At 44.2% G+C, this 27,743-nt stretch overlaps 1 protein-coding gene across 17 annotated transcripts in view; it reads right to left on the reverse strand.

Moving 5' to 3' along the window:
• Positions 1 to 461: 461 nt before the first annotated feature.
• The window catches only part of FBRSL1 (fibrosin like 1), a 546,044-nt gene continuing 518,762 nt past the window's right edge, over positions 462 to 27,743 (reverse strand). For 5 of the 17 annotated variants that reach the window (XM_068412727.1, XM_068412722.1, XM_068412721.1 and 2 more), the window contains 13 exons: positions 26,854 to 27,250; positions 25,023 to 25,276; positions 20,399 to 20,634; positions 18,170 to 18,220; positions 17,141 to 17,236; positions 13,904 to 13,975; positions 13,296 to 13,334; positions 12,361 to 12,432; positions 10,916 to 11,048; positions 6,786 to 6,863; positions 5,411 to 5,494; positions 4,143 to 4,383; positions 464 to 2,070 (listed from right to left, as the gene is read on the reverse strand). In XM_068412727.1, coding sequence (XP_068268828.1) covers positions 837 to 2,070; positions 4,143 to 4,383; positions 5,411 to 5,494; positions 6,786 to 6,863; positions 10,916 to 11,048; positions 12,361 to 12,432; positions 13,296 to 13,334; positions 13,904 to 13,975; positions 17,141 to 17,236; positions 18,170 to 18,220; positions 20,399 to 20,634; positions 25,023 to 25,276; positions 26,854 to 27,250 — 2,987 coding nt within the window. In that variant the 3' untranslated portion in view covers positions 464 to 836. Of the gene's footprint in view, positions 2,071 to 4,142; positions 4,384 to 5,410; positions 5,495 to 6,785; positions 6,864 to 10,915; positions 11,049 to 12,360; positions 12,433 to 13,295; positions 13,335 to 13,903; positions 13,976 to 17,140; positions 17,237 to 18,169; positions 18,221 to 20,398; positions 20,887 to 25,022; positions 25,277 to 26,853; positions 27,251 to 27,743 lie in introns of all 17 variants that reach the window. The other 12 variants (XM_068412713.1, XM_068412724.1, XM_068412730.1 and 9 more) reach the window with 12 other exon arrangements.

Here is a 27,743-nt window from a genome sequence, read left to right on the forward strand (position 1 = left end):
GAGTTGTAACCATGTTAACAAATAACCAGAGTGGTTCTAGAAACCATTTTTATAAAGTCTACCTATGTTAAGAATTTAATATTGGTGTACATTTATATTAACAGAATATTTACAGTTTGTTTTCTTTGTGTTTTTTTTTTTTTTGTTTAAAACAAGAAGTCAAAAAAAATTCCTCTTAAATTTCTGCATAATATAATAAGGCAAAAAACAAACAGTTTTGTACATTATTATTATTATTAATATTTTAATATATATCTGTAACTTCGGTTCCAAAGTACCAAGGTAAGTGATCAATTGGCCTCAGAAGGGAACCTCACAGTGGACTGTAAAACTACAGTATTTCCATAAATAATACTTTTAAGAAACCCTGGGTATTTTTTTCTTAAGGATCTGAGGCCTTTAAAATGCAAATTTAACTAAAAACAAAAGCAAAATTTCTTCTTTTTTTAAGTGAATAAAGAGCACAAAATTAAAAAAAATACAAATCCATTAAAAATGTTTCTCACATTTGGGAAAAAATGTACAAACTTGGTATTTTTAACTCAGTTTTTTTTTTAGCACAGAAACAAAAAAAACAAAAACAAAAATCAATACCTATATATTAAATTCCCATTCTCAGCAACCTTCTTGTTGGAAAGTCTGCATCCCCGACCCCGTTATTTATGGAAATGTGCTTAACTTCTACAAATTTTACATTTAAAAAAAAAAAAAGTTTACAGCAGTGCATTTTGTAAAAGGTTTGTTTTTTGTTTTTTGTTTTTTTCCTGTTTGTTTTTTTTTGTTGTTGTTGTTTGTTTGTTTTATATACAGGCGAGTTTAAAATTCAATGTTGGGGACTATCGTGCCTCTACTTCTTTGGGGTTCCTAGAGGGGGAATAGTCCATGGACTCTGAGTTTGTGAGTGGAGTAGTCCTGCGAGGGGAGGCAGGTCTGGTGCTGCTCGCTGGTACAAGAGGCGGTGGGGCGCTCAGCGCTGCAGTCGGTGGGTTCCTATTTAAAATCCCATTGTGCATGGCAGTGGATGGACTCAGTCTGGGGTAATGCATCCCGCTTAAATGAGGCATGAAGGATGGCACGTGTGCCAGGTGACTTTCGATGGGGGACGAGTGCAAGTGGTGCATTCTGGCACGCTCAAGTTCTTCCCGTAAGTGCAAGCGCTCTCTTTCCTCCACTTGCCGCAACCGCTCCTGCTCTCGGCGGGCTTCAAGAAGGTTTTCATGGTTATAGTCGTGTGGCTCCCTGTCTCTATAAGAACGCTCGTGGTCGTAAAACCCAGAGGTGGTAGGGAACCTATGGATAGGATCCGTCCGGAGCTGAAAGTCCATTCGACGGTGCAGGTCTAAGCTCCGGTAGGCATCTCGCAATGGGTCCCTCATGGGGTCCCAAGAAAATCCAGGATGTGGCAGCCTCTCTCTTCCTGACAAAGGATTCATGCCTATGAGCGGGGTCATCATTCTGCTGCGGTCCAGAACATTCATGTTGTTCATCTGGTGCACGCTGCCCATGGAGATGGGCATAGAGGCAGCCATCGAGTGAGGCAATGATAATCCATGCAAAGTAGGCGGTGGGGGATGCTCCACTGATCGAGAGTGCTGTGAAGGCTCAGACCCTACCACCAGCACATCACTGTCTTCCTTCCTCTCCTCTTTGACTTTGATGTCATTCTTAATCTTCTGGAGGTCGCTGGGAAGCTCTGTCTTTCTCTCCATGTCCTTGCTCATGAGATTAGTCAGCTTCAAGCTCTCACTTAGTGCAGGTTTGCTGTATGGGGATACAGACTGGATTACTGGCTTTGTGTTGTCCTCAGAGGGTCTCTTATCATGGCTTGGAGTTTCCTTCACTGGGGAACGGCTCTCTTTAATCTTGTGTTCTGCTATGGGCGGCTCTCGCAGCCGGTCAGGGTGCTCTCGCTCGGGTTCTTTGGACCTTTCCCTTTCACCGAGGCTAACCTGCCTGATGGGATCGCTGGAGGTTTGGCTGTTGCTGCGGATGAGATTGCTTATCTGATGTGTCACTGGAGCCGATGCCGGTGAGGATCTGTTTGAATGTCTGTTTTTATCCATGAGGTCTCTGTAAAAAGAGAGAACAGACATCCTTGGTTTTGTATGAACAAACATACATGTGATGCTGGACGTGCGTAGTGCTGTGTCTAGTTGTGTAATTCGAGATTGCTCAGAAAATGATTTGAAAAGCTTTGCTAGCATCAGCTATAGCTGTGATGTTAGACTAAAAGATATACGCTACCTTCCTTTACATGCTACACAATAAAAAAAATGCTAAATGTTCACAAAGTTGGGGACTAAATTGGGGATGCATTTGAAAGAACAGTATAACCACCTTAAGAGAATGGCCACTTCACTGAGAAATGCAGGGAAAGAAGAATTCTATACAGCTTTTTTTTTAAAAAAAGGTGCTTATTGTGTGTTTATATATATGTCCTGCTGCGAGACAACAATTTTCTTGGCTGTAACACTCTTAACTCAGGTTCCTTTCCTCAAATATGGATGCAGGCATACGCAACAGAAGCCTACAGAAATGAATGCAGGTCCTTCACCAGACAGGCTGGTCGACTGGAAGCAGCCATAACATGATGCTTATTTTCCCGTGGAGCTGCAGGAGAGTTTTTGTTGTTGGCAGTTTTGGCAGGTAAACTAGGTGCTTAAGGAAAAAGATCCTTGAATAGGCCATGGAACCGAGTGATCGACCTCTGTTTCAAGAGGACCCTGCTATGAGGAACAAGGGGTTTGATGACAATGTCCATGGTTTAGAAAGAGCCGCATGAGAACGGGTTTATGTTTTTAACTGCACCTCTATCTCTGAGCAAGCCAATTAGTCACAGTTACTCCCACCTCTTTAAGAGGGGAATAAATAATGCTCACCTTTTAAAAGCACTTTGCTCTGAATAAGAGACACTTTAAATGCAAAGTGTGATGGTGTGATTGAGAGAACTGCATTATGCAGCTGAGAGGCTCACTGATGCCTAAGTTTTATGCCGGGTTTGCTTTCAAGAGCTCTAAAACCTGAGTGCTGAAAGCTGGAGGTGTTTTGGGGAGTTCTGTGAGTATTTATCCCTTATGATTACATTTGCTAACCCAGATTTCTTCCTCTGTGGGAGTCCTGATTGCTGGTCAAGGATGTGGTTTATGAAAACCATGTCCAAACAGGGATGCTGGGGACAGCTTAAGCTGAATTAATAGAAATGTAATAGAGATGTTAACCCCTGTGTGAACACTCTTGAGAGTAAAGTAACCTTGGTTTGCAAATGAATTACACTAAAGCCAAGAAGGGAGCTTCCATCTGAATGATTATCCGTGCAAGGGTGTCGGACAATTTAACATTTAAAGCAAGATGATTTTCAGCCTATTGCTTCCATATAATCTTGTTCACAGGCACTGCCTGAAGAGCTCATTAAAAGCACTCCAGGCAAACTCTGAACTCCCTATCACTAGTCAAATACACACATCTAAGGCTTGCAGGCTGTTATTGCCTACAAAGAAGTAGCTTGTTGGAGATAACCGGGCTCTGAAATATAAAGGGCTTTACAGCTTCAAAATCATATAACTGGAAGCTAATGAAGCAACTATAGCCCAGGTGATACAAGCCCTGTCATCGTTAATAAGGGTTTGTCTATAATGCAATTTTTAAAAATCAGTTCTGCTAATGGATTCATGCACACTGCTCCAGATACAGGCATTTGCGTTTTTATCTCGTTAATGTCCAGCTAACATTTGAATTCATCAGCATATCTGTACGTTAATGAGAACTATGACTGTCTCCAAAGGACCCATCACAATGCTGCCTTCACCATTTCAGAATATACAGCAATCCTAAAGCAGCTGCATTGAAAACAGCCAAGTATACCCTGAAAACACAGCGACACGCTCATTTCCTCAGCCTGGTGCTTTCTATTAACCTACTAGTGGGGACTGGCTTACCATTTTTCCACAGAGGACAAATCCTGAAAGGCAAAGAGGTTTTTTTTGTTGCTAGTCCTTGTGCTTATCTGAAGGAGAGGCCTATCAGCTGCTTCAAAGACAAGCAACGTTTTGCTCTAAAGATGATTTTAAAATTGGAAAAATTAGAAAAAAATATGGAGGAAAAAGAGGCCCAGAAGAAAGTGCTCAAAGGCACATACTGCTTACCTCTCTTTGTCTCTGTCATCTTTACTCAGAGAAAGATCCCTCTTCTCGGGCTCTCGCTCCCGCTCTCTGTCTCTGTCATGGTTTGTCACTGAGGAGCTTCGCTCAGAATCGGTGGGCTTGGGCCACTGTGGAGGTGTTGGGAAGGATGGTGGGGTCCGATGGAGTCTATTCCATGGCTCGTGGGGATTATTGAAATTCTGTAGGTTTGGGCCATCTTTGTGAGTAAAAATGTTGTTGTGAGCTAGAATAATGGCAGGGAGAGGAAGAGTTAAAAATAATTCAAACCAAGTAATTACATACACATTTTGCACAATGCTAATTACAACCAGAACTGTCCTTTCAAGACTTTTTAATATGGAGCTAATGGTGAGGGGAAGTTACTAGCAGGTGGACACAGATACCTCCAACACCAGGTATAAGATACACCAGCTCTTTTAAGGCTATTGGCAGAGGAAGCTTTAACTATACATCTGAGTAACTCGGAGATGACTGAAAATGCCCAGCTCCTCTTCTCCCCCCACCCCAGCAAGGGTTCCAGCACAAAAGCGGTATTCTTCCTCAGCTCCCCTCACTGGCAGAAACTTTAATTTGTGGGTAGTTACAAGCAATCAGCTGCCCGTAGCTGAGGATTCAAAGACTTTTTTTGTAAAAGAAACCAGAATATTTGGTGGTATGTATGTGTGTGTATAAAAACAGAGGCTTTTTGGCTGTAGGCTTTTTAGAACAGTCAGTTGATTTTCCTCCATCAATCTTCCAACTGATTTCTGTTGCACCGGGAGATGCAAAAGCATGCTCTCTTATGTGTGGCTCTCAAGCGTGTCTTGCCTACAGGTAACATGTTTTTGAAGTAAAATAACTTTACACAGGTAATTTAAACTTCAGGCAATGGTTACAGAGGGAGTCTACACGCTGAATTAGGAGAATTATCAATAGCTGTTCCACTGCACATCTTCGCCGTTGAAGGGTGTTACTTTAGATGCCCATAGGGACCCAGAGCTCAGTGGGGTCTTGCAGCTCTGGCACCTCCAGGAGCACACCAGGTACCAACCTTCAGCAGTGAGGAGACACAGAGCCCAGCTAGTGATGTCTGCGACATGCAGAAAAGCTCCCACGGCAGAGACCTGGAAATCTTAGGTGCAGTGTTTTCAGATAGAGGAATGGAGGTTAGGAATTAAACGTCTTTAAAAACTACCACCAGCTGCTGTAAATATTAGCATGTGGCTTTTCTGGAAGGGATGTTTGTCTGCAGTAACCCAGCCAGTACTTACTCAGAGCATGACTGCCTAATCCTCCAAAGGCATTGCTGCCTAAGTTCCCAAGGCCGCTGAAGGTGCTTGACCTGCTAAATGGATCTGGAAAGGCAAACAGGGATTTAGCAGGCATTTAGCCAAGAATGTTGGAGAATGAAACGCACCCCTCCCCTTCTTAACGGTCTGAATCCAAGTAGGATTAGGCCATACTTTAAGCTGATCCTTCTCATTGCGAGGTTCTTTGCACAGAAAATTCCCATCATGTTAAAATGGAGAAGGGATTCAGTGCTCACTCCGCAAACAGGTGCTGTAATAAACTTTTGTATGCCAGTCAGAGGGGAGCTAGAAATTAAGGTCTAATAGCTGAAATTAGGGTGGCTGCTGCTGAGCTGTAACTCTCCTTCCTTATCAGTGCTAATAGTAGCAGCATTGCAACTGCCTTGAAAGAAGAACCTCAGCAGGCTCCTCGGTCAGCATATTGAGGGGATGCATCGTTTCACTCTTGTTTCTGTATACAACTTTCTACCCTTTTTGTAATAACCTCATGGATATCCTCATATTTAAAATATCACGGCAAACAGCACAAATAGCTTGGATCTTTAAGCAAACAGCTATTTGCTTATTTACTTATTTTAAAATAGCTGTTCTTGTCCTTCCCCTTTGACATTAAGTAGTTGAGTGACTCTGTAGAGATACAGTTAATTTTGACAGAACGTTCAGGAATTGATGTAAATCTGGGTATTTGCAACAGAAAAAAGTCTACTAGGTCATGTGGCATGCCACATTTACTGATTGGATGAGTGTTACTAAAACATTAATCAACAGAGCTTGAACTTTAATTGGCAATGAGCTGCTTGTGAGCTTCTAAAATGAGGAAATTTGAGAAAATCAGGCTCTACTTACTGCCAATTAAGAAACTGAAAGGCTGGCACAATGTGCAGAACAGCTATTTGCCAGGAACTGTTCACTGAACTTTATTCAAGAACCTAGCCAAGAACTTTCATAGGTGCGAAACAGTACAGGAGGAGCCTATTTTAAGCTGTGGCTTGTTTGAGGAACCTTTGCATAAATTTCCCCCATTTCCTTGGGTGCATTCAGCAGCACAGAAGGGCTCTACAGGTCACTCCTGTGCAGTGTCCCAGTGGTGACAGACTTGCCTGCTCTGCATTGCCCTCTCCTCTCGCAGGAGAGGGTTTGCTAATCCTACCCATCTCCTTTGGAGGAGAGCAGAGGTTGGTGTGGGTGGGAGGACTTCCTGGCTAGCTTCTGGTTCCTGAGACAGTTTAAGCCTCTCTCTCCCCTAGTGCTACAGTGCCTCAAGGCAGGACCACACAGGAGAGCCAGGAACAGGTCAGAGGTACAAAAGGTGAAGGCAGGGTTTACTTACACTTACCTGCCAAGTGGTTAGTAGGCAGGAAACTGCTGTGATGAGGTGAAGGACCAAAAGGGGTGGTGGCTGGATGTGTCGCACCTGTGAGAACAAGGTCCCTTTTTAGTTCAGAGGCAAGTGACTGCTTGCACACACAGAGGTCCCGGCCATCCCATTTAAGAACCAGATGCAAAGGCACAGGCCAGATTTCAACACAGCAAAGGCAGGGGAAGACCCCAAACACCAGCCAAGCAAGCTACAGGCAGGATTTCTCCGAGTGCCCTTTGAAGGAGTGTGTGGGCACTAGGAGGCAGAAGGAGACCTTGCACTGAGCATTGCTGCTCACCTGTAGTAATGAGGAAGTGAATTGCCTTGTCTGGCATTTTCAGTCACTACTCTGTGTTTACATTAAAAAGGGTCAGCCCAGGTTATGGGCCCAGACAGAAGGTGCTCGGAAGCAACTGATGAGAGTCTGTACGAAACACTAGTTAATGACAGGCACGCAGGGAACATCAATCATGCCTCGCCCATGAGAGCTCCATCTACGCTCTCACACCTGTCTCTGCATCCGCAGGCTCCCCCCGTGGTATTTTTTTTTACCTTTCCTGGACACTGACACTGCTCATTGCCATGGTGCCACACTACCTCGTGGGAAAGGAACGCCACTGCTGAGCATGCTGGATTACATTAGGTTGAGGCAAGGGGCAAGAATGGGCCAAAACAAGCTGGTCTGCCCTGTATTTCAAGGTGGACCAGGCTCATGCAGAAAATGAGAGATTTCCTTCATTCACAGGCAGACGTATGCGAACCTGAACAGGCTTGTGACGGCAGTGTGAAAAGCACCGGTGTCACCTGCCACTGGGGTACACGGTTTTTGGAGGAAGGTTAACTCCTACATATCCTGAAAATGACAGTATGTTTGGGCAATCTCATGGGCCTGGCTTTTGCCCCCCTAAGATTAGTACAGATGATATTTATGCCTCAGATACGTGTGTGACAAAATGTTTCTGTGTCTCTAGTACTATAGTGACAAGACGAGCCCTCTCCAGCTGTTTAGACTGTGAATGTCCTTTCGGTGCCTTCTCCCTGCCAGTACTTCCACTACTGCAGACACAGCAGAATCAGCAACTATCATAACTTTCAGGTGCTGCCTGGATGCAAACACAACTTCTGCCTCGCTTGCAGAAAGCGAGACCTGCCATACCTGTGCATTAACTGTCTCATTTTCTTAGAAACGAGTAATTCCACACCATGACAGAACCAGCGCTTTCCCAAGGACATGTTAAGTCGTGCAAAATAGGCCAACACCTAAATAAAGCTTTTCAGTGCTCTTGCCTTGTATATTTTGTTGGTAAAAAGTTCACTTCCCTTAATAGTGGGAAGAATAACAGGTCAACTCCAGCAAACACCAGCAGCCAAACTGGGCATGAACATGGGCTCTTCACGAACAGTTCACTTACCCAGTCACTGCTTTCTCAAGTGATAACTCTCTTATCATAGAAAAGAGGATTATGATCCTTCTCATCCCACCTGGCACCCTAGCTCTCCTGTCACCTTCACCACAAAGACTTCTGCCTCATCTGTAGCCCGTACGAATGATTCCCACCAGTGGCAGACCTGCGCTGGCAAGTTCCTGCCCCTCACCTCCAAGTCACCTCAAATGCATGTTTCCACCATCTATCAGTGCTGATAACACTATGGAAGGTCACAGCAAAAGCGGGGGGAAATGGAAGGAAGACATTAGTAGGCACAGCAGAAACTGCATCCCAAACAAAGCCCCAACAGCATTTTACGGAGGTACCGGTCAGTCCCTGACCTGGTCTTCCTTGGTGACAGAGCCCAACAACAGAGAGTTGTTGTAAAACACACTCATACGTCCAGAACACGAGCAGACTATAAAAATGGAGAGGGGGACAGCACTGCACATCTCTCACCAGCCTGGACACCATAAACCTAAGCAGCCAGAAAATGAGTTGAGGAAACTTAAGAGAGACCACGGCAACGAGACCTGGAGTTATCTATAAACATTCTGACTGCTCCAATGCTTCAAGACGGATGGAGACTGTCATCTTTCTAATCCTTTAAGATTTCAGAAGGTGTATAATGGATGGGAGATTTCTTCAAAGGAGACGGCTTACAAACTCAACTACATGGGCTGATAATAAAAAATCCTCCGGAGAAAGCCAGGAGCAGCATTGCAGGCTGTCAGGTAGTTATTAAATATAGCGTCTGCCAGGCAGCTGAACATCCGTCCTGAAGACAGGTGGCCCTAAGATAACTTATGTCTCCCACAGTAACTAGGCAATGCAGCAGAACCAATGATTCACATCAACTGCACGCTTGTTCGATAAGGTGAAAAGAATGCCTTGGATATTGCAGAGTAAAAGATTTATTCATCTATATATTACTGCTGCAGTGTTTGTTCACTTTGATAGCACTCTTTACCTTGACTTACCGTGTGATGGCTCTTGTGATTAATATACTCATGGACAGGTTGCTGTAAGGTTGTTTATCTCTAGTGAAAGTTTTCTATTAATTTGCCTTCTTTAATGTATCTATTCCATACTATTTTCCCTCTTGCTTTTGTGAATGGAGAAGCAAGCCATGCTTGCATCTTTAAGAGAAAAAGCTCAAGATACCAACTGGACTGGTGCTTTTCTGCCTGTTAGGGTAAACTCTGCCCGATAAAGCCTTCAGTAGCAAAACCACACATGAAACAAGATTTTTGTAATGACAACACAGGACAGACTGAAGACAGTGATAAGGAAACAGCTGCCATAGGAAAACAGTCAGAGGTTTGTAAATCAGCTGTGCTTATGCATCCAAGCAGATGCAATAAATATCTTGGCCTTGTACTATCAAAGTACTTTTACAGAGACCAAAATACAGGGTAACATCCTACAGTGTACAGCTACTATCAGCACTGATTATATGTGGTGGTAACATGCATTTGATGGTTAAGGATTTCCATCCACAGATAAGGGCGGAAAGACAAACTAAACCACCGGTGGAGTTCCTGAAGGCTACCCGACGTCTGCATTTGAAACTCAGTTCTCACGGAGGTTTCAGCTTGATTCTCATCTGTTGCTTTTCTGTCATGTTTGGGACGTTTGGTAACACTTCTAACCTCATTCATTTCAACAGGGCTGAACCAAGGCCGAATATGACCATGTCTGCACTGAGTTAGAATGAAAGTGCAACACTGCATCATAAAACCAGAGTAAAGAAAGAAAATTACATCATTTGCCAATTAATTACATACAGAAGGCAGACTCTGGCATCATAAAAACAGAAAGGCAATCTGAAAAAGTCTAGGGGGAAAGTTAAGCCCTGGGAAGAGAACAAAACCAACATTTGGAAGATGGAAATCAACAAGAATAGTACCAGTGACCTCCAAAACCAGAATGTCAGAGTTACAGTCTCCCATGGCCAGAGCAATCAAGAACAGTGCAGTGAAGCTTACTGCACTTTGGTAATTGCATTAATTGTAATTACTTCTCCAACAGATTGCAAAGCAATTGATCAATGTAAACTGTATTTAATTCTTTCTTTTTTTTTTTTTTTTTTTTTTATTCAATATGCCTTTTTAAGCCTTAGAGATTGCTGGACTTCGTAACACATAGGGGGATTTTATATTTAAAAACCAACACTTCACAAATACACCTTCTGTGATATTTTCAATGCTGTTATTGAAGTCTTCCTTTCACAAAAACCCCTTGTTTTCAGAAAACAAACAGAAACTTGGTGAGCGGAGGAGCTGAGAAGAACAACATGGCAAATATAAAAGCAAGAAAGAAACCGGGGCCACTTCCAATCCTGTGCAATGGAAACACTTTCAAGCGTTTTGTCAAAATTGCTTTTTAAAATCACTCTATAGCCTATTAATCAGGCACATAAGAACCAGCAGCACAGACAAGAATGTAAGAGCCACCTGCTGCAGCTCAGTGACATGCAGAGGATCCTGCACTGGAGGCGGTGGCAGAGCCCAGCCCTGTGGCTCCGAGAGCCCCAGTCACAACAGTCCCCGGTGCCTCCACACCCCTAAGAACCACCTTGCCTGCTTCAATTTTTGAGGCATACATAGCTGCAGAGACACACATTACATATATTGACTGTTTGGGGTTTTTTTGCAACAAATTATGATCTTCCCTTACCTGTGGTAGAAAACAGAGGCCTGGCAAGATCCTGTGGATAATGGAAGCCTGGAAACACTCCAGGAGCAGGAGGTCTGCTGAACAGGTCAAGTTTACCACCTATCTCTAGCTTGTGGGGATCCAGCTGCATTTGCTGTCAAATGATATAAAAACAATCTCATTATACATTTCCCTTTTTATGGGAGAAAAAGACAGGGAGTTCAGGCTCTCTCCTGCTTAGCCCTGCCAGGGAGAGTTAGTGGGAGTGACAGCAGCGTCTCTGGTCACGTACCGCAGTCATGCTCTGACAGCATCTGTAAGGCCATTTCGCTCCACAGCCTCTCAGCTGCCTGCCTCATCCACATGAATGAGGTCTGAAGTGAGCTCTCAGCCCCTCAGCACACACAGTGGAGCATGCAACATGATACACTGAGCGTGCTGCACCCCAGGATCAGTCGGCGCTCTCAGCCTGACAGAAAATATCTACAGGCGGAAAGCTGCTGACAGAAGCCTTGAGAGCTGGGTGATGGACGTGTCTGTTTTGCTTCTCCAGTTTGGAAAGAGAGAGATGTTCCTAGATTCTGCCCTTCCTGCAGCTAGTATAGCTCCGCATGCAGACAAGGGGAGAAGGATAAAGAAAACTACGAGGCTCCTCCAGAGGCTATTTTTATCCTTCCCCTATAGAAGTTAGCATGGTCAGGACTGCATCTAAGTCATATAAGTCTCTCAATAGCTTGAAGATGATATATTTGCTTATAAAAAAAATGGACATAGACACTTGTAGAGGCACTAATTACAATGCACCTACTTAAGCACTAAATAGTCTTCGTTAATGGGACGAAAGAACTATAGACAGAGCTATGAAAAAATAAAATGCTACACAAGTCCCATTATCAGCTATTCTGCCTGCCACAGGGAGCTTCCAACCTGTAACAGCACCCCAGTGTACCTACGCCTTGTTACCTCTTGAGTTTTAAACCCCCTCCCTCTGCCCATCGTCACGGCAGTGCAGAAAGCCCAACAGCCTCTAACACAGTAACCATCAATCTACTCGCCTGCTCTATGTTTTGTAATATGTTCTTCACCGTATTGGTCATTTCATTATGAATGGGATAATACTCCATATTCCACAGGAGGTACTAGTGCAGAAGGGAAATGACATTAAACACATATGTTTTGTAAAAAAGATGGATTTGAGGCAAAATTACCCTCCCCCTCCCTCTCTTCTCTTTCTGGCTGTGCACTTCGTATCTCCTGCTCATTTTGCTACCCTTCAACCCAACTCCTTCACCCTCACATAAACCTTACGCTTGCTACAATAAATGTTAAAGGATTGAAAGTGTTAGTTAATCAATACAGGCAAGCTTGAGAATCACCAACAGTATACTGCTTCCTGCTCATTACTCACTAAAATATAATCTGTAAGCCAAAAGACTTGGCTTTGTTCCAGAAACTGTCTGAATTACCTTTATCTTTTGCTGGTGATGGTAGATCTGCCAGGCAATCTGTACATGAACCGCACACCACTTCCCGGGTTTCTGCAATGGAAAGCACAAGAGTTTAGATTAATTTATACGTTAGCAATCTACATCAGATAGAACATTTCATTTCCCTTACTGTCAAACAGGCAGCTAAGCAATGAGAAAGGCTGATTACCAAAATGGCACAATAGGTGATCAACATTTTTTTTCTGTACTGCAGCAGATGATGTTTAAATTAAGAAGGAAACAAACAGGAGGAATGTGGGATGTGGGATATCTTCCTCATCTCATGGAGACCTGAGATCCCTGCCTTGTTCTTTCCTACTTGCACTCCCCCCTTCATAAACCGAAATAAATGGCAGCAAAGAACAGTATGCCCTGCTGAAGTGAAAGTTAACAGTTCTGTTTCTGAAGAGAGCCCTGTTCATTCATCCCTGCTGCACTGCAGGCTAAGTCATGTGTGGTTATTATGGCTACTTGCATTTGGGGAGGAAAAGGGTACGGACAAACGATCACCAGGGATGAGCAGTGCCACAGCTGCACGAGTTGCTGTTTTTCAGCTGAGCTGCGGTACTCACTGTAGGGTGTTTTTGTGGAACATCAGAAGCACAAATAAAACACATTGACCTAAGCCACCATGAATTTGATCACTGGTGAATGTGTGTCCATGCTCATAGTCATTTATTTCTGTGACCCTTATTTCATACTGTGAACTATTAATGCACATAAATGGATGCAAAATAAGGTTGGGATTCAACCTAAACATTATTAATCAGAAGCAGCTAAGAGCTAAGTATGACATTTTGCTTTAAATAAATGATGAGCGTGAAATTTTCTACTGGACATGTTAAATTTCAAACACACATGCACAATACTTGAAGTGTGTGTGTATATATATGTATATAAAATCCCCCACAAACCTTACTTACTCTTACTGGAGGCCTATAAGGGTCTGACACCTATGGAAAAAGCAGAAATAAAGCAATCAGTCTTCCTAAAACTAGCCAATATACAGAAAGGTGGGGAACTTCCTTCCTCTGAACAAGTAAAAGCATTTAGAGAGCAATGTTCCAGAGAAGTCCCCTGTGACACAGGAAACCTATAAGGCTTAAAGGAGGCTTAAAACTTCTCTTTCATTCCTTGCACCAAACTCAGCAGAATTTTATGATAAACAAAGCAGCTTCATGCCAGCAACTGAACAGTGCCAGTGCTTTTCTGAACCTTATAACTGTTCTGAAATGGAGTGCCTAAAACTACTCTCCAAGCAATGCTTAGGGGAAAGACCTTGAAGGGGTTTCCTGCCCCATTTCCCCCTGACTTTGTTTAAAGAAGTCAATACATCCCTTTGTATTCACGACTGGTGGAAGCTACTCTTGTCTCACCGGAAAAAGAAACTTCTGTCCTGACTGCATGTTCAGAGTCTAGAAGGCCAATTAGCTCACCAGCTGCTCTCTTTCTTTTATGAGGAATCATTGTGTTTACTGTAAAACCAGATAAGCTGAAAGGAAGGTTATATACTGTCGCCTACCCCTGGAGTCTTCTGCAGCAGCGTATGGTGGACTGTGCCTGGTCTACCTGCTACATCAATAGGGTTTGAAGTCTGAAAGACAAGAATAGAGCGTGAATAATACTATATCGTACCAGCAGTACATTTAACATCTCTATCTGATGTTAACGGCATTAATTAGTCCATGTTTGTACTGTGCTTTGAACACACATATTGCTACATTAGTGCTAAATGTTATCTCTTGCTGACAGCCAACAGCATTTAACCACCATGTCATCTATTATCATTTAGCAGCAGTAACAGTATTACAGCAGCACCCCTAAGCCCCACTGAAATCACAACCCCATTGTGCTATGCAGTATGCAAGTGGATGGGAAGAGACAGTCCCTGCCCCCCAAGCTTATTCTTTAGACAAAACAGGCAGGCAGGAGGAGAGAGAATGAGAGAGGTGGACTGACTCCCTCCATGTTTCAGGCAGCAGCCAGTATCGCAGTCAGGAAGAGAACAACTCAAGTATCCTAGTCCCATATTCCATGTATTGGACCACGGCCCCTCTCCGACTGGGGCTAGATAACACAATGGCTAAAATGGCAACAGCCCATCTATTTGCTTCAACAAAGCAAAATGAGAAACCTTAGAAGGTGCTTGTGGGTCTTTTATAGCTTTGCATTGTTTATCCCATCATTTTCCAGCAAGAATTAAACACCTCATTGAATGAATCCCTGTTCCTCCTCCTCCAGATCCCACCTGTTGCCCTGTCCTAGACAATCCCCAAGAACTCATTTGTCTTCTCACTCTGGCATTCATCCATCTCCCACTCCCAGAGCAACTGCACCTGGTGCCTCCGCGCAGCTGAGTGCACAGGGGTTAAACCCCATTCCCCAGGAGATTATTCCACTCACATTTTAGGTCAAATTATGGTAGATTTCAAACAGTCAAATGTACAAGGAATGAGTAAAATAATGGGTGTGGGAGGAAAGACAGGTTTTAATTTGTCTAAGGCTACGTAACTTCTAGATTCATTAAAAAGAGAATTCTCATGTGTGTGTAGGTAAGTCAACGAACTCCCGAGGCAGATCTGTGCTCTCAGGGCCTGTCTGACAGCTGAGGTATATATAAGGTGGCAAATAAGTTACAGCTATCATATAGGCAAGAGCTTTAAGATCACAACATGTTAATAGCATGGTGTCATCTTGTCCCTTTGTCCCCCGGAGAAAGATGTGAATGCTTCCTCCAGCAAAGTAAATGGAATACTTCTGACCTTTTCAAGTTCTTAGCTTGTGAGAAATGGCCTTTGGGAAACTCACTGAGAAGTTTACCGTCAGCCTGGATTTATGTGCAGTGGATTTACACGCACAGCTGTAGGCAACTGACACGGGAAGGGGAAAAAAGAAACCAAGACCTCTGCTTTGGAAAGCAAGAAGTGGAGGATTCAGTGTGCCAAAACCAAATCATCAGGTCTGTAGTGATTATGAAGGCTTTAGTCAAACGGCTTGGGAGGGAGAGAGCATGGAAAAATGATGCAGTAACGACGACTAGAGTGGCTTTGCCCTGTTTAGCTCTGTCTCCTCTAGGAAACTGGAAAATAATGTGCCAAAGCGGCAGATCAGCTTTTCAACCTATCCCTCTTTTTTTTCAGATGCTAGATTGCATGTAAATACAGCACCGTCCAGAGATCAAGTGATGTTAGCGATTAACCACAGCACCAGAGTGTGACCTCGCGCTGCTTAAACTCAAGCTAGCAAATGTTCTCTGTATCTATCATTAAAATGAATTAAAAGCTAGTTATAATACAGCACTAAGAACTGTTTAAAAATGTAAAGGGTCTGTGCCTACTTTTTCTTTCTCACTTTGTTACTGCTTCTCTTTGGTATTTTACAGTGAGATGGTATCTATAAAGCTCTGTAATGAAGATGGAAACCAGAAGAGCATATTACCGGTGTATCAGAAGCTCCTCATTAACAGTAGCCTTATGGTAAAATCTTCACGTTAGCAAAACTTTGCCAATTCCACCTTATTTGTGCAGCTCCATTTTAGAGCCTTTGCTATTTATAATGTATCAATACAATAAAATAATGTAAGGGATTTGATGGGCACTGAGGAAATACTCCAGCTTCCATTAAAAAAATTAAGTGGGAAGGTTGTAAGAGGCCTTGTTTGCAGCAGTTGCTAATTACTGACTTCCACTGATGTCAGTGAGACTGCTGGGGGAAGCACACCCCACAGTCCTGCCTGGTATGGTTACGGAAATGACCTTCCAAATGCAAACAGAAACAGCCTGGCTACAGTGCTGGTCCTTCAAGTCTTCTAACACAGTAGCAGAGCTCTAATGGAAATGCAGTTCAAGATAAGAGATCTCTAAAATCACAGTATGTAAGGAAGCTAAACACGTCACCTTACAAATGGAGTAAATGCTCCATTTTCAAACAAATGCTATATAGATATAATGCATATTTCTTGTTTGGAGAGATTTAACGGTTTCTGTACATTTAAAAATAGTTAATAAAAAGATCAAGTCTAGGAGAAAAAAAAAGCAGTGCACACCACAGAATTCATCGAAAATGGTGGTTATCACGGCAACACTTCCAAATGCCAATCAGTGCTAGTTGTAATGATACGTTACAGTTGCAGTGCACCTTTCAAACACACTATCTCAAAGAAGCTTGCAGGCATCAATCAACTCTTATAAAAACCACTGCAAGATAACTTTATAGATGAGGAAGCTGAGGAACAGAAGATTTAAGCGACTTGCCCAAGGTCAGACAGTGTCGGAGCTGGGAATAAAAATTCAGCTCCTTCAAATGGCTCTACCCATTTATAGCAGTCTCTCCCTATTGTTCCCACACTTGTACAGTCAATTTTTCATTTTTTCTGGGAATAAACACAGTTTATCTTTTGCAATCTCAGACCGTCAAATTTATAAAATTATTTGGGACTCATCAGTCTGTTATTAGCTGTAAATATTTCAATCAAATAATGCATTTGACTGTATGCTTCTCCTCCAGTTTCAGTTGACCTCCCAAATGAACCACTATATCCTTTTCCAAGGAACGATCTGTAGTGCCAAGAGAAAATTTCTGCTAAAGTGTTGGCTGCTTTGTGCAGAGAATGCTCACAGATCTGCGGGGTGATCGCTTCCAACCCTGTGTTGCACTTCTGCTAGTTAAATCATATGCTACAAAATCACCAGAGACACGACTCTGAATACAGTTTCTCTCCCAGCAAAAGAACAAAGCCTTCAGAAGAAGAAGTTTGTACCTTCGGTTGAAATGCTCCCTGAAGTGACCCAAAGGGACCTGAATGTGGAAGCATGGGTGGCATTCCAGGCATTGCTGGAGGATAGGTTGGAAAGAACTACAAAAGAAAGAGAGATGCTTATGTCACAGGACAACTTGAACAATAATGGAGGCAGGTGCCAAGCCTGGCACATACAAAAATAGTACTGTGTTGAACGAGTGCCACAGTGAAAATACACACTAAATTTGCTTTCCAAATTTTTAAGAGCAAAGCCAAAACTTGGAAAATGCGCTCATCTGATGGATTTTCTAGATAGTGCTGAACAAGTGTGCCTCTAAAATTTGTGGAACTATTGCAGGAAGCACAGAGCATTCACCATTTTTAGAGGAATCAGAATAATTTGGGGTTTATGTTCACTTTTTGTTAACTTCACGTTTTTCTGCAGGAGCAAACAAATGGATCCTGTTTTGAAATGTGACCTGCTTTAATTTTCAAAGCAAAAAAGAACCACAAGATGTTGCATTGCACACTAACCACAGGCAACATGCACATCACCTTGTAGTTGTGTAGGTTGGGTTAAGTTTTGCTTAGGCCTCTCCTGAGCACATACAGCGGTTTTACAAGTCCCAAAACATGTAGTTTTTGTGCTTTGGAGCAGTGGGGAGCACCAGGAAGAAACCACCAGTCTGACTTACTCCTGTGACCTGAGCAAAATCTTGTGAAAGAGCCATGCACTCCGGGCTGCTGCACTGTGAGAAGCACCAGCTGCAAAGGTACTGCAATGACCACTGATTTAGCAATTTCTGCGCATTCCCTGCCATCCCAGGCACAGCAATGTAGAGCCGCAGCAGCAAAAATGCAGTAGACAAAGATTAAAAAAAAAAAAAAAAGCCCAAAGAAAATTTTGTACCTTAAAAAAAAAAAAAACGAAGATGGAAAAAGAGCTTTAGGAATGAATGAATCAAAACACTACCAATCAATCGAAAACAAGCAAAGGAAGTGCAAGCAGAACTATTAACAAAGACACCACCTAGAAAGGTAACCACTCACGTTGGAATGACGAAAGTAAGGGTTGTCTAATTTGGGAGCGTACTTGTCAAACTGGAAAGAAAAGAGAAAAAAAAGGGAACAGGTGAGTTTGGTTTCAGCAGTAGCAGACACATCAGGATTTCAACACAGACAAATAATCATGGCCTGTTTGCACAGCATTTAACAGAGCAGAACTGACTGGTTATTCCATACTCGCTCATCAGGGAGCTGACTGATTTCCCAAAGCTAACGGAGACAGAAAGGCGCCAGCCCCCGGGTTGCGCCGGGAGCTGCCGAGCCTCCCTGCAGAGCCCTGTTTGCAGGCACTAAGTGAAGAGGTTCCTCCACTACGCAGAGAGCAGTCCTGATACCTGCAGTGCAGCGGAACGCAGGGAAGTTCAGATCCAGCTCCAGATCTGGGACCTGCCCCTGGAGCACTGAGCTAGATCACAGACTAGAAGGTAGCGAACATCTTCCATTAGACCCCAACATCTACTGTAGGGCAATCAATACCAATTCCCCACTTTCTGCGTTCCTGGAAAAGGGCTTAATTGCTTTAGATGCACCAATCTCTCTATATTCCCCCTCCCTTCCAAAAGAGAGTGCGCCCCAGAGAAAAGCTGATTGTTAACATTTTCCATTCCAGCACGGGGTTTTAACACCTCCATGCGTGCAGTCTGTGCCCCATATTTATTTTTATGACCATTTGTCCAGTACCACCTTGGAAGTAAAACCAAAGCATATATACATTGTATTTTTGAACAGTATGTACATTTTGGCGGGGAAGAGGGAGCGGGGATGAAGGCAGGGAAGGGAGCTGCAGGACCCCATGAAAAGCTGCTTATTTGGTGAGTCAGCTGCTGTTTCACACTCCTCTGTGCAGGAGAGTAGATTTGTAATTTCATTAATTACAGTTATTACTGGAGCCATGTCCCCTCCAGTGTAAATACCATAAATTACCAAACACATGCAGCTGTAAATTTCAACACTCTTCTCTGGTGTTGGGATTAGCAGACCTGATCTAGTGGAATATAAGATGTGAGTGAAATATAACAAAAGAGCCTTGCAAGCTGTTTTTGCTATGAAGGCTGACATCAACGGGCACGGGTGGGAGGGGAGGGAGCTGTTCGCAGGATCAGGTATCAGGATTCTTAAATAACAGGAGGTTTCTGAGAAAAGCTTCAAGATTCTTTTACACAGACCAAGAAAAGAGGGGAAGGTGTTTACACAGGAGTACACTGAGCAAACACCTGGGGCTGGATTTTGGGTGGATGATGTTACTTTTAATTGTCTCGCTGCTAAGCAGAGTACAATCCAAGAATGTCATCGGGCAGTCAGCAGTGGGAAAGAAAAGCGAGAAACATTATGCTCCTTGAGTTCTTGGTAGTTCTTCCCAAATGCTGCTTTTGCTGTTACTCCTGGCTTTTGCTAGCCTTAGCAGAAGAGGGCTGTGTCTACATTTTGGACACAGTGTGAAACTGAGAGGGGGAAAAAAGCTGAATCTTGTTCTTTCAGTCTCACAAAGTAATTGCCAGAAATGAGGAGAGAGTGTATTTTAAAGTACTGACAAAATCCATTTGCAGCAGATCTCTAACAATTTTGTAACAGCTGCAGCAAAGTCCCATTGTGTTACAAGCAAATCTAATGGCAAAACGCTAACGCTTATTAAATGGCCAGGAGGATCTCTCCCACAAGAAGAACAAGCCACAGACAAATTAGTGCTTGTTGATGTAATCAAATAATAAATGCCAAAATCGATATAGATTAGGGAATTAGGAGGAAGAGGGACAAAACTCATATCAGATGAGATGCTGCACTATGGTGAGAGCTCCAGGCAAACAAGTATGGCTTGCCCTGCAACGAGCAGTTGTGGGGAACTGTGTTTGGTAGTAGAGGCCACCGATCTCATGGTGTCCTTGTTGGTGTGTTTTGGTGTGTCATGGCACCTGGCTCTGGGGAAGGGGGGAATAGAAAAACACAGCAGGACACATGGAAAGTGGAACTAAAGGGACTCCGGACTTGTCTCACGGGTGTGGTATCTGCTCATGGGTAGCAGCGCAGGGGACCTGGAAGCTCGGTGTGGGGGCTCTGGATGGAAAGGGGGTCCCTGCGGGAGCGCGGGGCCTGTCTCTCCAGGCCTCCGGGTTGGAGGGGCAGGGACAGCACGCCTGGCTGAAATGAAGAGGACTGGGTTTTGTTTGACAAGAGTGGGTTAGGCTTTTTGACCAGAGATGCTCTACTTATCCTCACATTTTGGGCTGGGGTACGCACCATGGGAGGTGCAGAGGGCGGCATGAGCGGCGTCTGGGGCAAGCTGGATGGAAAAGGAGTGAATGTGTGCTGGTGGGTGTGTTGGTGCTGATGCGTGTGTTGGTGCTGGTGAAACTCCGCTCTCAGCAGCGGCACCGGGCCAAGTGAGGCAGCGGCCCGGTCCGAACTCTGAACCAAAAACCGGTTGTTCAGCTCTTGCCTGAGCAGTTCGTGATCTAGAGGAGAGAGAGAGAGAAAAAAAAAAGACACAAAGGCCCGTGGGCCTGTGAGTACCACAAAGACGGATGAGAAAGAGTCAATATTCACCTGGCATTCCCTGTTTCTGCAGGTCATGCTGTGGTGGTTTTCTACGTGAGGACTCATTGGTGGAGGTAAGAGAGATGCCTGTGACAAAGTACCAATCAGAATCCCCGAATGAGGCTGGCAATACATGATTGGTTGGTTGAATGATATCAACAGGCTGGTATCTAAAGACAAGAGAGAACACCATGAGTCATCACAGCAGAAAACATCATCGGGGGCGTCAGCAAGCATCCGCCCCCGGCCCCCCGCCCGCGTCCCGCGACCCCCGCGCAGCTCCGACGGGCCACTCCTCCTCCCCGGCCACGGCACGAGGTGTCTCCGGGAATGGACCTCAGAGGGCTGGTCTTGCGGCACGCTGGCCGGACCTTGCCGCACCAGCAAGATGCTGGTGAGCACCCTCGAGGACAACGTCTCGCTTTAAAATGAGGAATACTGACCTGTTTCCTTTGGGTTTGCAATTCAGAAGCATACACGTACTCTGAAAATGGATGGTGGGCCTAACACGGGTGTTACGCTCTAACATATATGTACTTAAGAGGTAAAATTTTGACAAGATCTATAACGCAATGAGATAACCATGGATTTGGGTGGCTGGGCACTACCTGCTCGGATGTTCATTTCTCAACAGATCCCTGTGCCACCCGCCCCCTTCTCAGCCCCAGGACATGCACACAGTGACCAGGAACATCCATCCTACAAACTGAGGCCTTTGCAAATAAGTTTTTTTTGAGATCTTAAACACTAAGCAGTCCTTTCCTCAATTTCTCACAAGATATAATTGTCATTTTTTCATTTTATGTCCTTGCCTCCAGGCTTTTCTCCTATGAGAAAATATGGAGGAGGAATCAGTGGGAAGAGGCTCAAGATCTCATGAAGGTTGCAATGACTGCAGAAAATAAAACGTTCCACCATATGACACGTGGCCTCTTCTCAGCACCTTCCTCTGGCAGAACCAACTTGCACTGAATTTGAATGTGGTTTAGAGCAGTGGAAGATACCAGCACTTTAGGAATGACGTGACTGAGGACAATAAGGACAAATGTCCACTGCCCCATAAATGTCTGCCAGTATCAGCTAAAGCCATCTGTGATTTTGCCTCAGAACTTCAAACAGGAATCAGCACCCAACATGTTAGATGTTTTGTGAGCTGAGCGCAAGCTGTGGATGACATACACCCATTCCTGACCGACCTACTTGCTACTGAACTTCCATGAACTTTTTTAGTGTAACACCCTTTTTAAACTACAGCACTGAATATAAAGGGGCAAAAGAATACATGTGCTTTAAAGTTTTATTTTATGTTCTTCAGGCATTTCTTTTACTTAAATTTTTAAAGTAACATTAGAAATGTCTAAATCAATCACTTTCTGAAGTGACATGGTTAAGATCTTTAAAAACAGGCACTCTGATGGGGAATTTCAAGGTGTCTACTACCACTTAGAAGCCTACATCCTACTGAAAGTCACTTTTGAAAGCAAATTTTGTGTGCTTAAGTCATTTGCTTTTCACTAATAAATGTACTGCTACAATCTTTATAATAATTAATACAAAAGCAGAAAGTACATGTACTTGTGATACCGAAGCCTAAGGCTCTGAAGTAAAAAAGTCTATAATGGGTTCTCCTTGGAGCAAGCAAACAAGAAAAAAAACCTAGGCTGAAAGCACTTAGGTCCAAAACCTAACCTCTTCAGAGAATATGAGTATGATTTCGTATGTGTGTGTGTGTTTACGCATTTAAATCTGGCATGACTTAAAGAAACTGAATCCTTCTGTTAGCATCAAGATAATCCACTTTTCTGGAGGGAGAGATAAAAGCAAGCTGGCAGTTGTAAGTGCTCTGATATCCAATTTCTTTAAGAGACTTGAAGTCAGACTGATAGATTTGCAGCTGGCTCCAGCCCACAGCCCTGTACAACAACTTTGGCCTTTGTCAGGAAAATAAAAGGCCTGGAAATGTTTGGAGCAGCAGTGTGGCACTCGGAGGAGGAGCTGCTTCCTAGTAAGGATGGGACTCCCAAGAAATAACCCAGCTCCACGGGGGGCTCTGGGCAATGTTAGGATGAGAACTAAGTTCTCGTGCCCACCAGCAACGCCTCGTCCCATGGGTCTGGACATGTAATAACAACCAGAAGCAGAGTAACTGAGCAGCCCTTTGAACGCCCAAACACTACTGCTCTGTGTGCACACATGAGGTGGGTATGGCAGAAAAAGGCCAATCCTGCTCAAGTTGCTAGGTGCCCTCGTGTTCAGAAGAGAACACACAAAGACCGCTGTTTCCTCCGTGTATCCTACACCAGGGCCAGCCTTGGTGCCCTTGAGTAGAGGGCAGCAGCCCACACAAGGGTTGCTCCTAAGTTACTTGTATAAGCTTTAGGTTTCAAAGGGAAGAAATGCCACCAGAAGCGCATTCTCGTTATCCAGAGACCTGAATCTGTACCATCAGTGAATGTAGGAGCTCCGAGCTCTCCTTCTCTTCTCGGTAACAGTGACAAACGTGTCAAAGTAAATCTAAAGGAAGAGCACATTTTCCTCCAAAGCAGAGGGAGAAAAAGATGACAAAAAAGGAGACTTCAAAGGGCCGTACCCTCTCTGATGGCTTTTCTAAGCTGGTGTTATACTGAGAGCACACACGCACTCGAATGGCACAGCAAGGACTACGCTGCTAGCAGCAGTTGGATCCTAGCGCCTGAGGGCTGCTCAGCAATATTGTTTACTTTTAAGAAACTTTTATGTGAATGACAACAGAAGCTCCTGGCTATGCAGCGCTCTGTATCGATTTTATGATGTGCCAGTTTGCAGGCATTTCATATAATGCAGACAAGAGGCATTTCACTGTCTGCAGGGTTGGATGCCCAGACCTTTCCCTCCGCTAACTTAGGCTTCTCCTGCTTAAATTGCAGGAGAAATCCTTTTAGTAGGAGCAAGACTATTACTGTTTCCTGGCAAGCTGCTGAATGTGAATAGGTCACTTGATCTTGCACCTCCTGAAGTTAATGGTGAAAACATACTTGCTTTCACTGCCTGCAATATCACGCTTTTAGTGAGTGCATTGCTATTTCCTTTTGCAATACTTTCGAAGTCTCCATCACAGTAGTCCTTTGCCTTAAACAGGGGTAGCAATGAATAGGTCTCCCACAGTGCTGCCAACATCTTCCCAGCTATGTGGTTGAAATTCTAGATGGTGCCAGGGCCCGTGAAAGCCGGCAGCTTTGGCCTGTGCGGTCCTGTTTCTGGCTAGGAACCCACAGCACTTTTGTCTATCATCGTTCTGAGAGGTCACTTTGGACCATTTCACATTTTTCTTTCATTTGAAGAAGCAGTTATAAATAATGAGATATTATTTAGCTCCTAGAAGAAATAAAGGGGATGCAAGGCCATCAGATTTTCCTGCAGCAAATCTGCCCTCTCCTTATCCTTTAACTGGCTTCATAGGAACAGAGGGTGTGTTTTTTGCAAAATGCTTGTCCCATTTAATCCCTCCTGAGTTAGTTGTGGAGTCAAGTGCCAGATCAAAAGGAGGCCCCAGCAAGTGAAAGTTGCAGGGAAGTCTCCAGCTGCCAGGGTCTCTTCCAGGGACAGCTGTAGGCTAATGGATAAGCTATAAACATGGCATTTAGGGCAGAAGTGACAATAGAAGGGGGTCCAGGGTGAACAAAGGAAACTTTTTAAAAGGATGCAAACATAGTGAGAGCCGAACAGCAGAGCTTGTCCCCTGAGCTGTCTCTCAGACAGAAAGGCCAAGCAGCCATGGGCACACAGAGAGCTCGTGCTGCTGCAGGCAGAGGATCCTGCTCTGCCAGCATGATGTGCTGCTTGTCGAGGGATCAGAGCAAGGGATAGGGGTGGGGAGCTGCTCACTGTCACTCAGTTAGAACAACCTTCTGGGATTATTAGAAACAGTTTTTTCAAGTCAGTTCTAACAGCAGCAACTTCCATTTGAGTGGGAAGAAGGAAGGGGCAAATGGCAAACTGTACATCAGTCCTTTGTTAATTTAAAAAATGTCTGATGACTGTGGAATGCCACACTGGACAACTCATGCCCTGAAAAGGAGAGTTTTTGGGGAAAAATTTGTTTCAAAGACTTCTTATAGGAAGCTACAGTGCTGTCTCTACAATCTCTCATCTGGTAAAGCACGTTCAGATCTCCTACCTGTTTCACGAGCACTCTCACAGTTCCAGCACACACTGCTCGTGGAGGGGTCTGCATCACTTTACTTCACCTGCCCACAAGCCAGCCCATCTGTCAACACCCTCCAATGCATGCACGGCAGATCAGCCCTGGAAGAAGAAGGGAACCTACCCGCAGGGTGACCTGGTATCACGAGGCTATTGGTAGGTAACGCTGGTGGAGGTGGCAGCGTGGGTGGGGTGGCAAACATGGCCGGATGGTGCTGGTGTTGGGTCTGCGATCTGAGAGAGAAGTGCGAGGTAGCAAGATTAGAGATGGAGAGGGGCAGAGCTGGGCCAGAGGAATGGTGCGGAGGAATCTGGGGAGAGAGGGGCAGGTGTTTCGGGAGGCTGATGCTCGTTGCACTGCTAGCACTGCTGCTCCGGCTGCACAGAGAAAAAGATGAGGGGAAGAGGGGGGAGAGAGACAGAGAGAGAAAAAGAGAGAGTGTGTTACAATACAAGACTGAAATAGTGCAAGAAATACACTACCAGAAATAACATGACTATGTACCACTGATCTCCCCAAGCTTATGTTTTTGTTTTCCTTAACAGTGGCAGTGGAGACAGTAACGAATCTTAATGAACTTCTCCAATAGCGCAAGACAGGGCTTGGGCTCTCTGGAGTGATGTTTCCTGCGGTGCTTGAGCAAGTTACAATCCTCAGAGCTATCTATGCGATACTGATGAAGGCCGCAGAGGCAGCTGGATTTTGCACCTTTATTTAGCCTCTGATGACCTTGCAGTGGCCATGTGCGTCCTTGTGATCATACCACACAATTACTCTAATTCCTTTTTCTGTTGCTCTGGGTGCACAGAATTGCGTAGTGTGAGTGACTTTGGGACCAAGTTGTACCTGCTGTGCATGCTATGTAGTTATATTCACACAAGCATGCAAACACATGCCGTGTTAATAAATTATTCTCATAATAATTCTGTATTTTCAATCTTTTTCTACTATTATTACTCTACTTCAAGTGATCTAAGTTTTGTGGGGTTAAAGGCAGTATCGCTGCAGTTATTATTTAGTGTAATTCCCACAATAGCAATATTTGTTGCAATCTAAACCTCTGAGATATCTTGAGTAGTTTGAACTATTATTAATCATATATACTATGGTGGCATTTACAGGGTAAAACCACAAGAGAGCTTAAGCATGCAGGATACTGTGAAACACACATTAATGACAGCTCTCTGTATTTATATTTTGACCTTATGCAGCCAAATATTATGTTTTAAATCAGTCTTCTCATCTTGTTTAACTAGCTGAGTTCTGTTTTGGGAGGCAAGGCTTGTTCTCTGTACCAGCAAAAAGACTATACAGGTTCCAGTTGACTGGCTAAACTCTTCTCTCTAGAAACTCTTTTTCTGTACCATTTTCATCCATCCTACTTACTCGATGGAGGCAATTTAAAGAGCAAAGCTAAGCCTCTTGCTACATCTGACCATGTCAGATTGAAGCAGCTTTCTCAGCCTACAAGGAGTCCTGTTCTAGCAGACACAGCATTTTCTGATATAGATACTCCTCTTTTGACGCTGGTGAACCAACGGAACTGTGATAACCATGAACAAACCTACTTCAATGGAAGTCTTTCGGAATATGAAACAAGGAAATGGCTCAAACTCCAACCACCTTAAATTTCTAAGGCAAGAACTGGCTTGCCCAAGCAAGACAGTGCAAAACTCCACTAGAAACTAGACCTAAAAGAAATTTACCCCACAGTTACACATGCCTTTCTCCCAGAAAGGGAGCATTTATCACCGTGTTTCAAATGCAGCTATCCACCACTGCTGGAAATTCCAGCCTGTGGAGTCAGCACAGAAAGTCCAATTACCAGAACATGGAGCATCCTATCCAGACAGTAAGCGCGCTCTTGTCTTGCCTCCCAGCAATTTCTATCCCTTTTGAAACAAGTTTTGTCACAGCAGTAGCATAAAGATGACATGAGTATCCTTTCCCATACCTGATATTATTGAGTCCGTTGTGGGCCACCTGGTGATGCACTTGGTAATTGAGAGGTGGAGGGATGTGACTCGGAGGCTGGGTCCGAAGCTCAGGTATTAACTGAGGCTGCGACTGCGGCCGAGGTTGAGGCTGTGACTGTGGCCGAGGCTGCGGCTGAGGCGTGAGCCTTGGTGGTGCTGGTGCTGAAATCACTGGCTCCTTCTTCAACAGTGGGCTTGCTCTGGCGCTCGACGTGGGCGCCGAGGAAGTAGAAGTCACAACGGCAGCTACTGGCTGGGGGCTGGGGATAGGCAGGGCGAAGGGCACGTCGGTGCTCAGTTCCCGGCTCCGCTCTAGCCCAGACACCTTTGGGACATTGGCTGCTTTCGCTTCTGGCTTGTCATTCAAGGTGGGACCTTATGGAGCAACAAGAAAAAGAACAAAGCACATGCTGAAAGGTCTGCGTTTGTTTCTCTGCTTGGTAGAACATATGCCTGAGAAAAAACAAGTCACATTTCAGCTCGTGGGAGCATCGTGGGAGCACTGCTGCTACAAGATGGATGTGTGTTTGTGTGTCTGTCCTTCCACTGTCCTTGACTGGCCAGTCTACAGTACTTATTAGTATCTGTGTAAGAGACTTAGCTATCATTAAATGAATGCATACTACAAAGAACATACAGCTTTGTGACTTCTACAGAGTCCCAAGGCTACGTACAGTAGGAGTGTGAACATGTCTCAAGTTACTGCTACAGTATTTCCTGCTCAGTGTAAGTTTGAAGGCTGATAATGAACTCATGAACATAAGCCTGATCATTCAGATACTTCATTTTCTCAACGCTCTTTCAAGGTAATCTACATTGTGTTTAGGCTCAACTCCAGCTACAACGCACCGTGACCCAAGCATTAACC

This window comes from Nyctibius grandis, chromosome 14 (genome assembly GCF_013368605.1).
Source record: "Nyctibius grandis isolate bNycGra1 chromosome 14, bNycGra1.pri, whole genome shotgun sequence".
NCBI classification, from domain to species: Eukaryota; Metazoa; Chordata; class Aves; order Nyctibiiformes; family Nyctibiidae; genus Nyctibius; species Nyctibius grandis.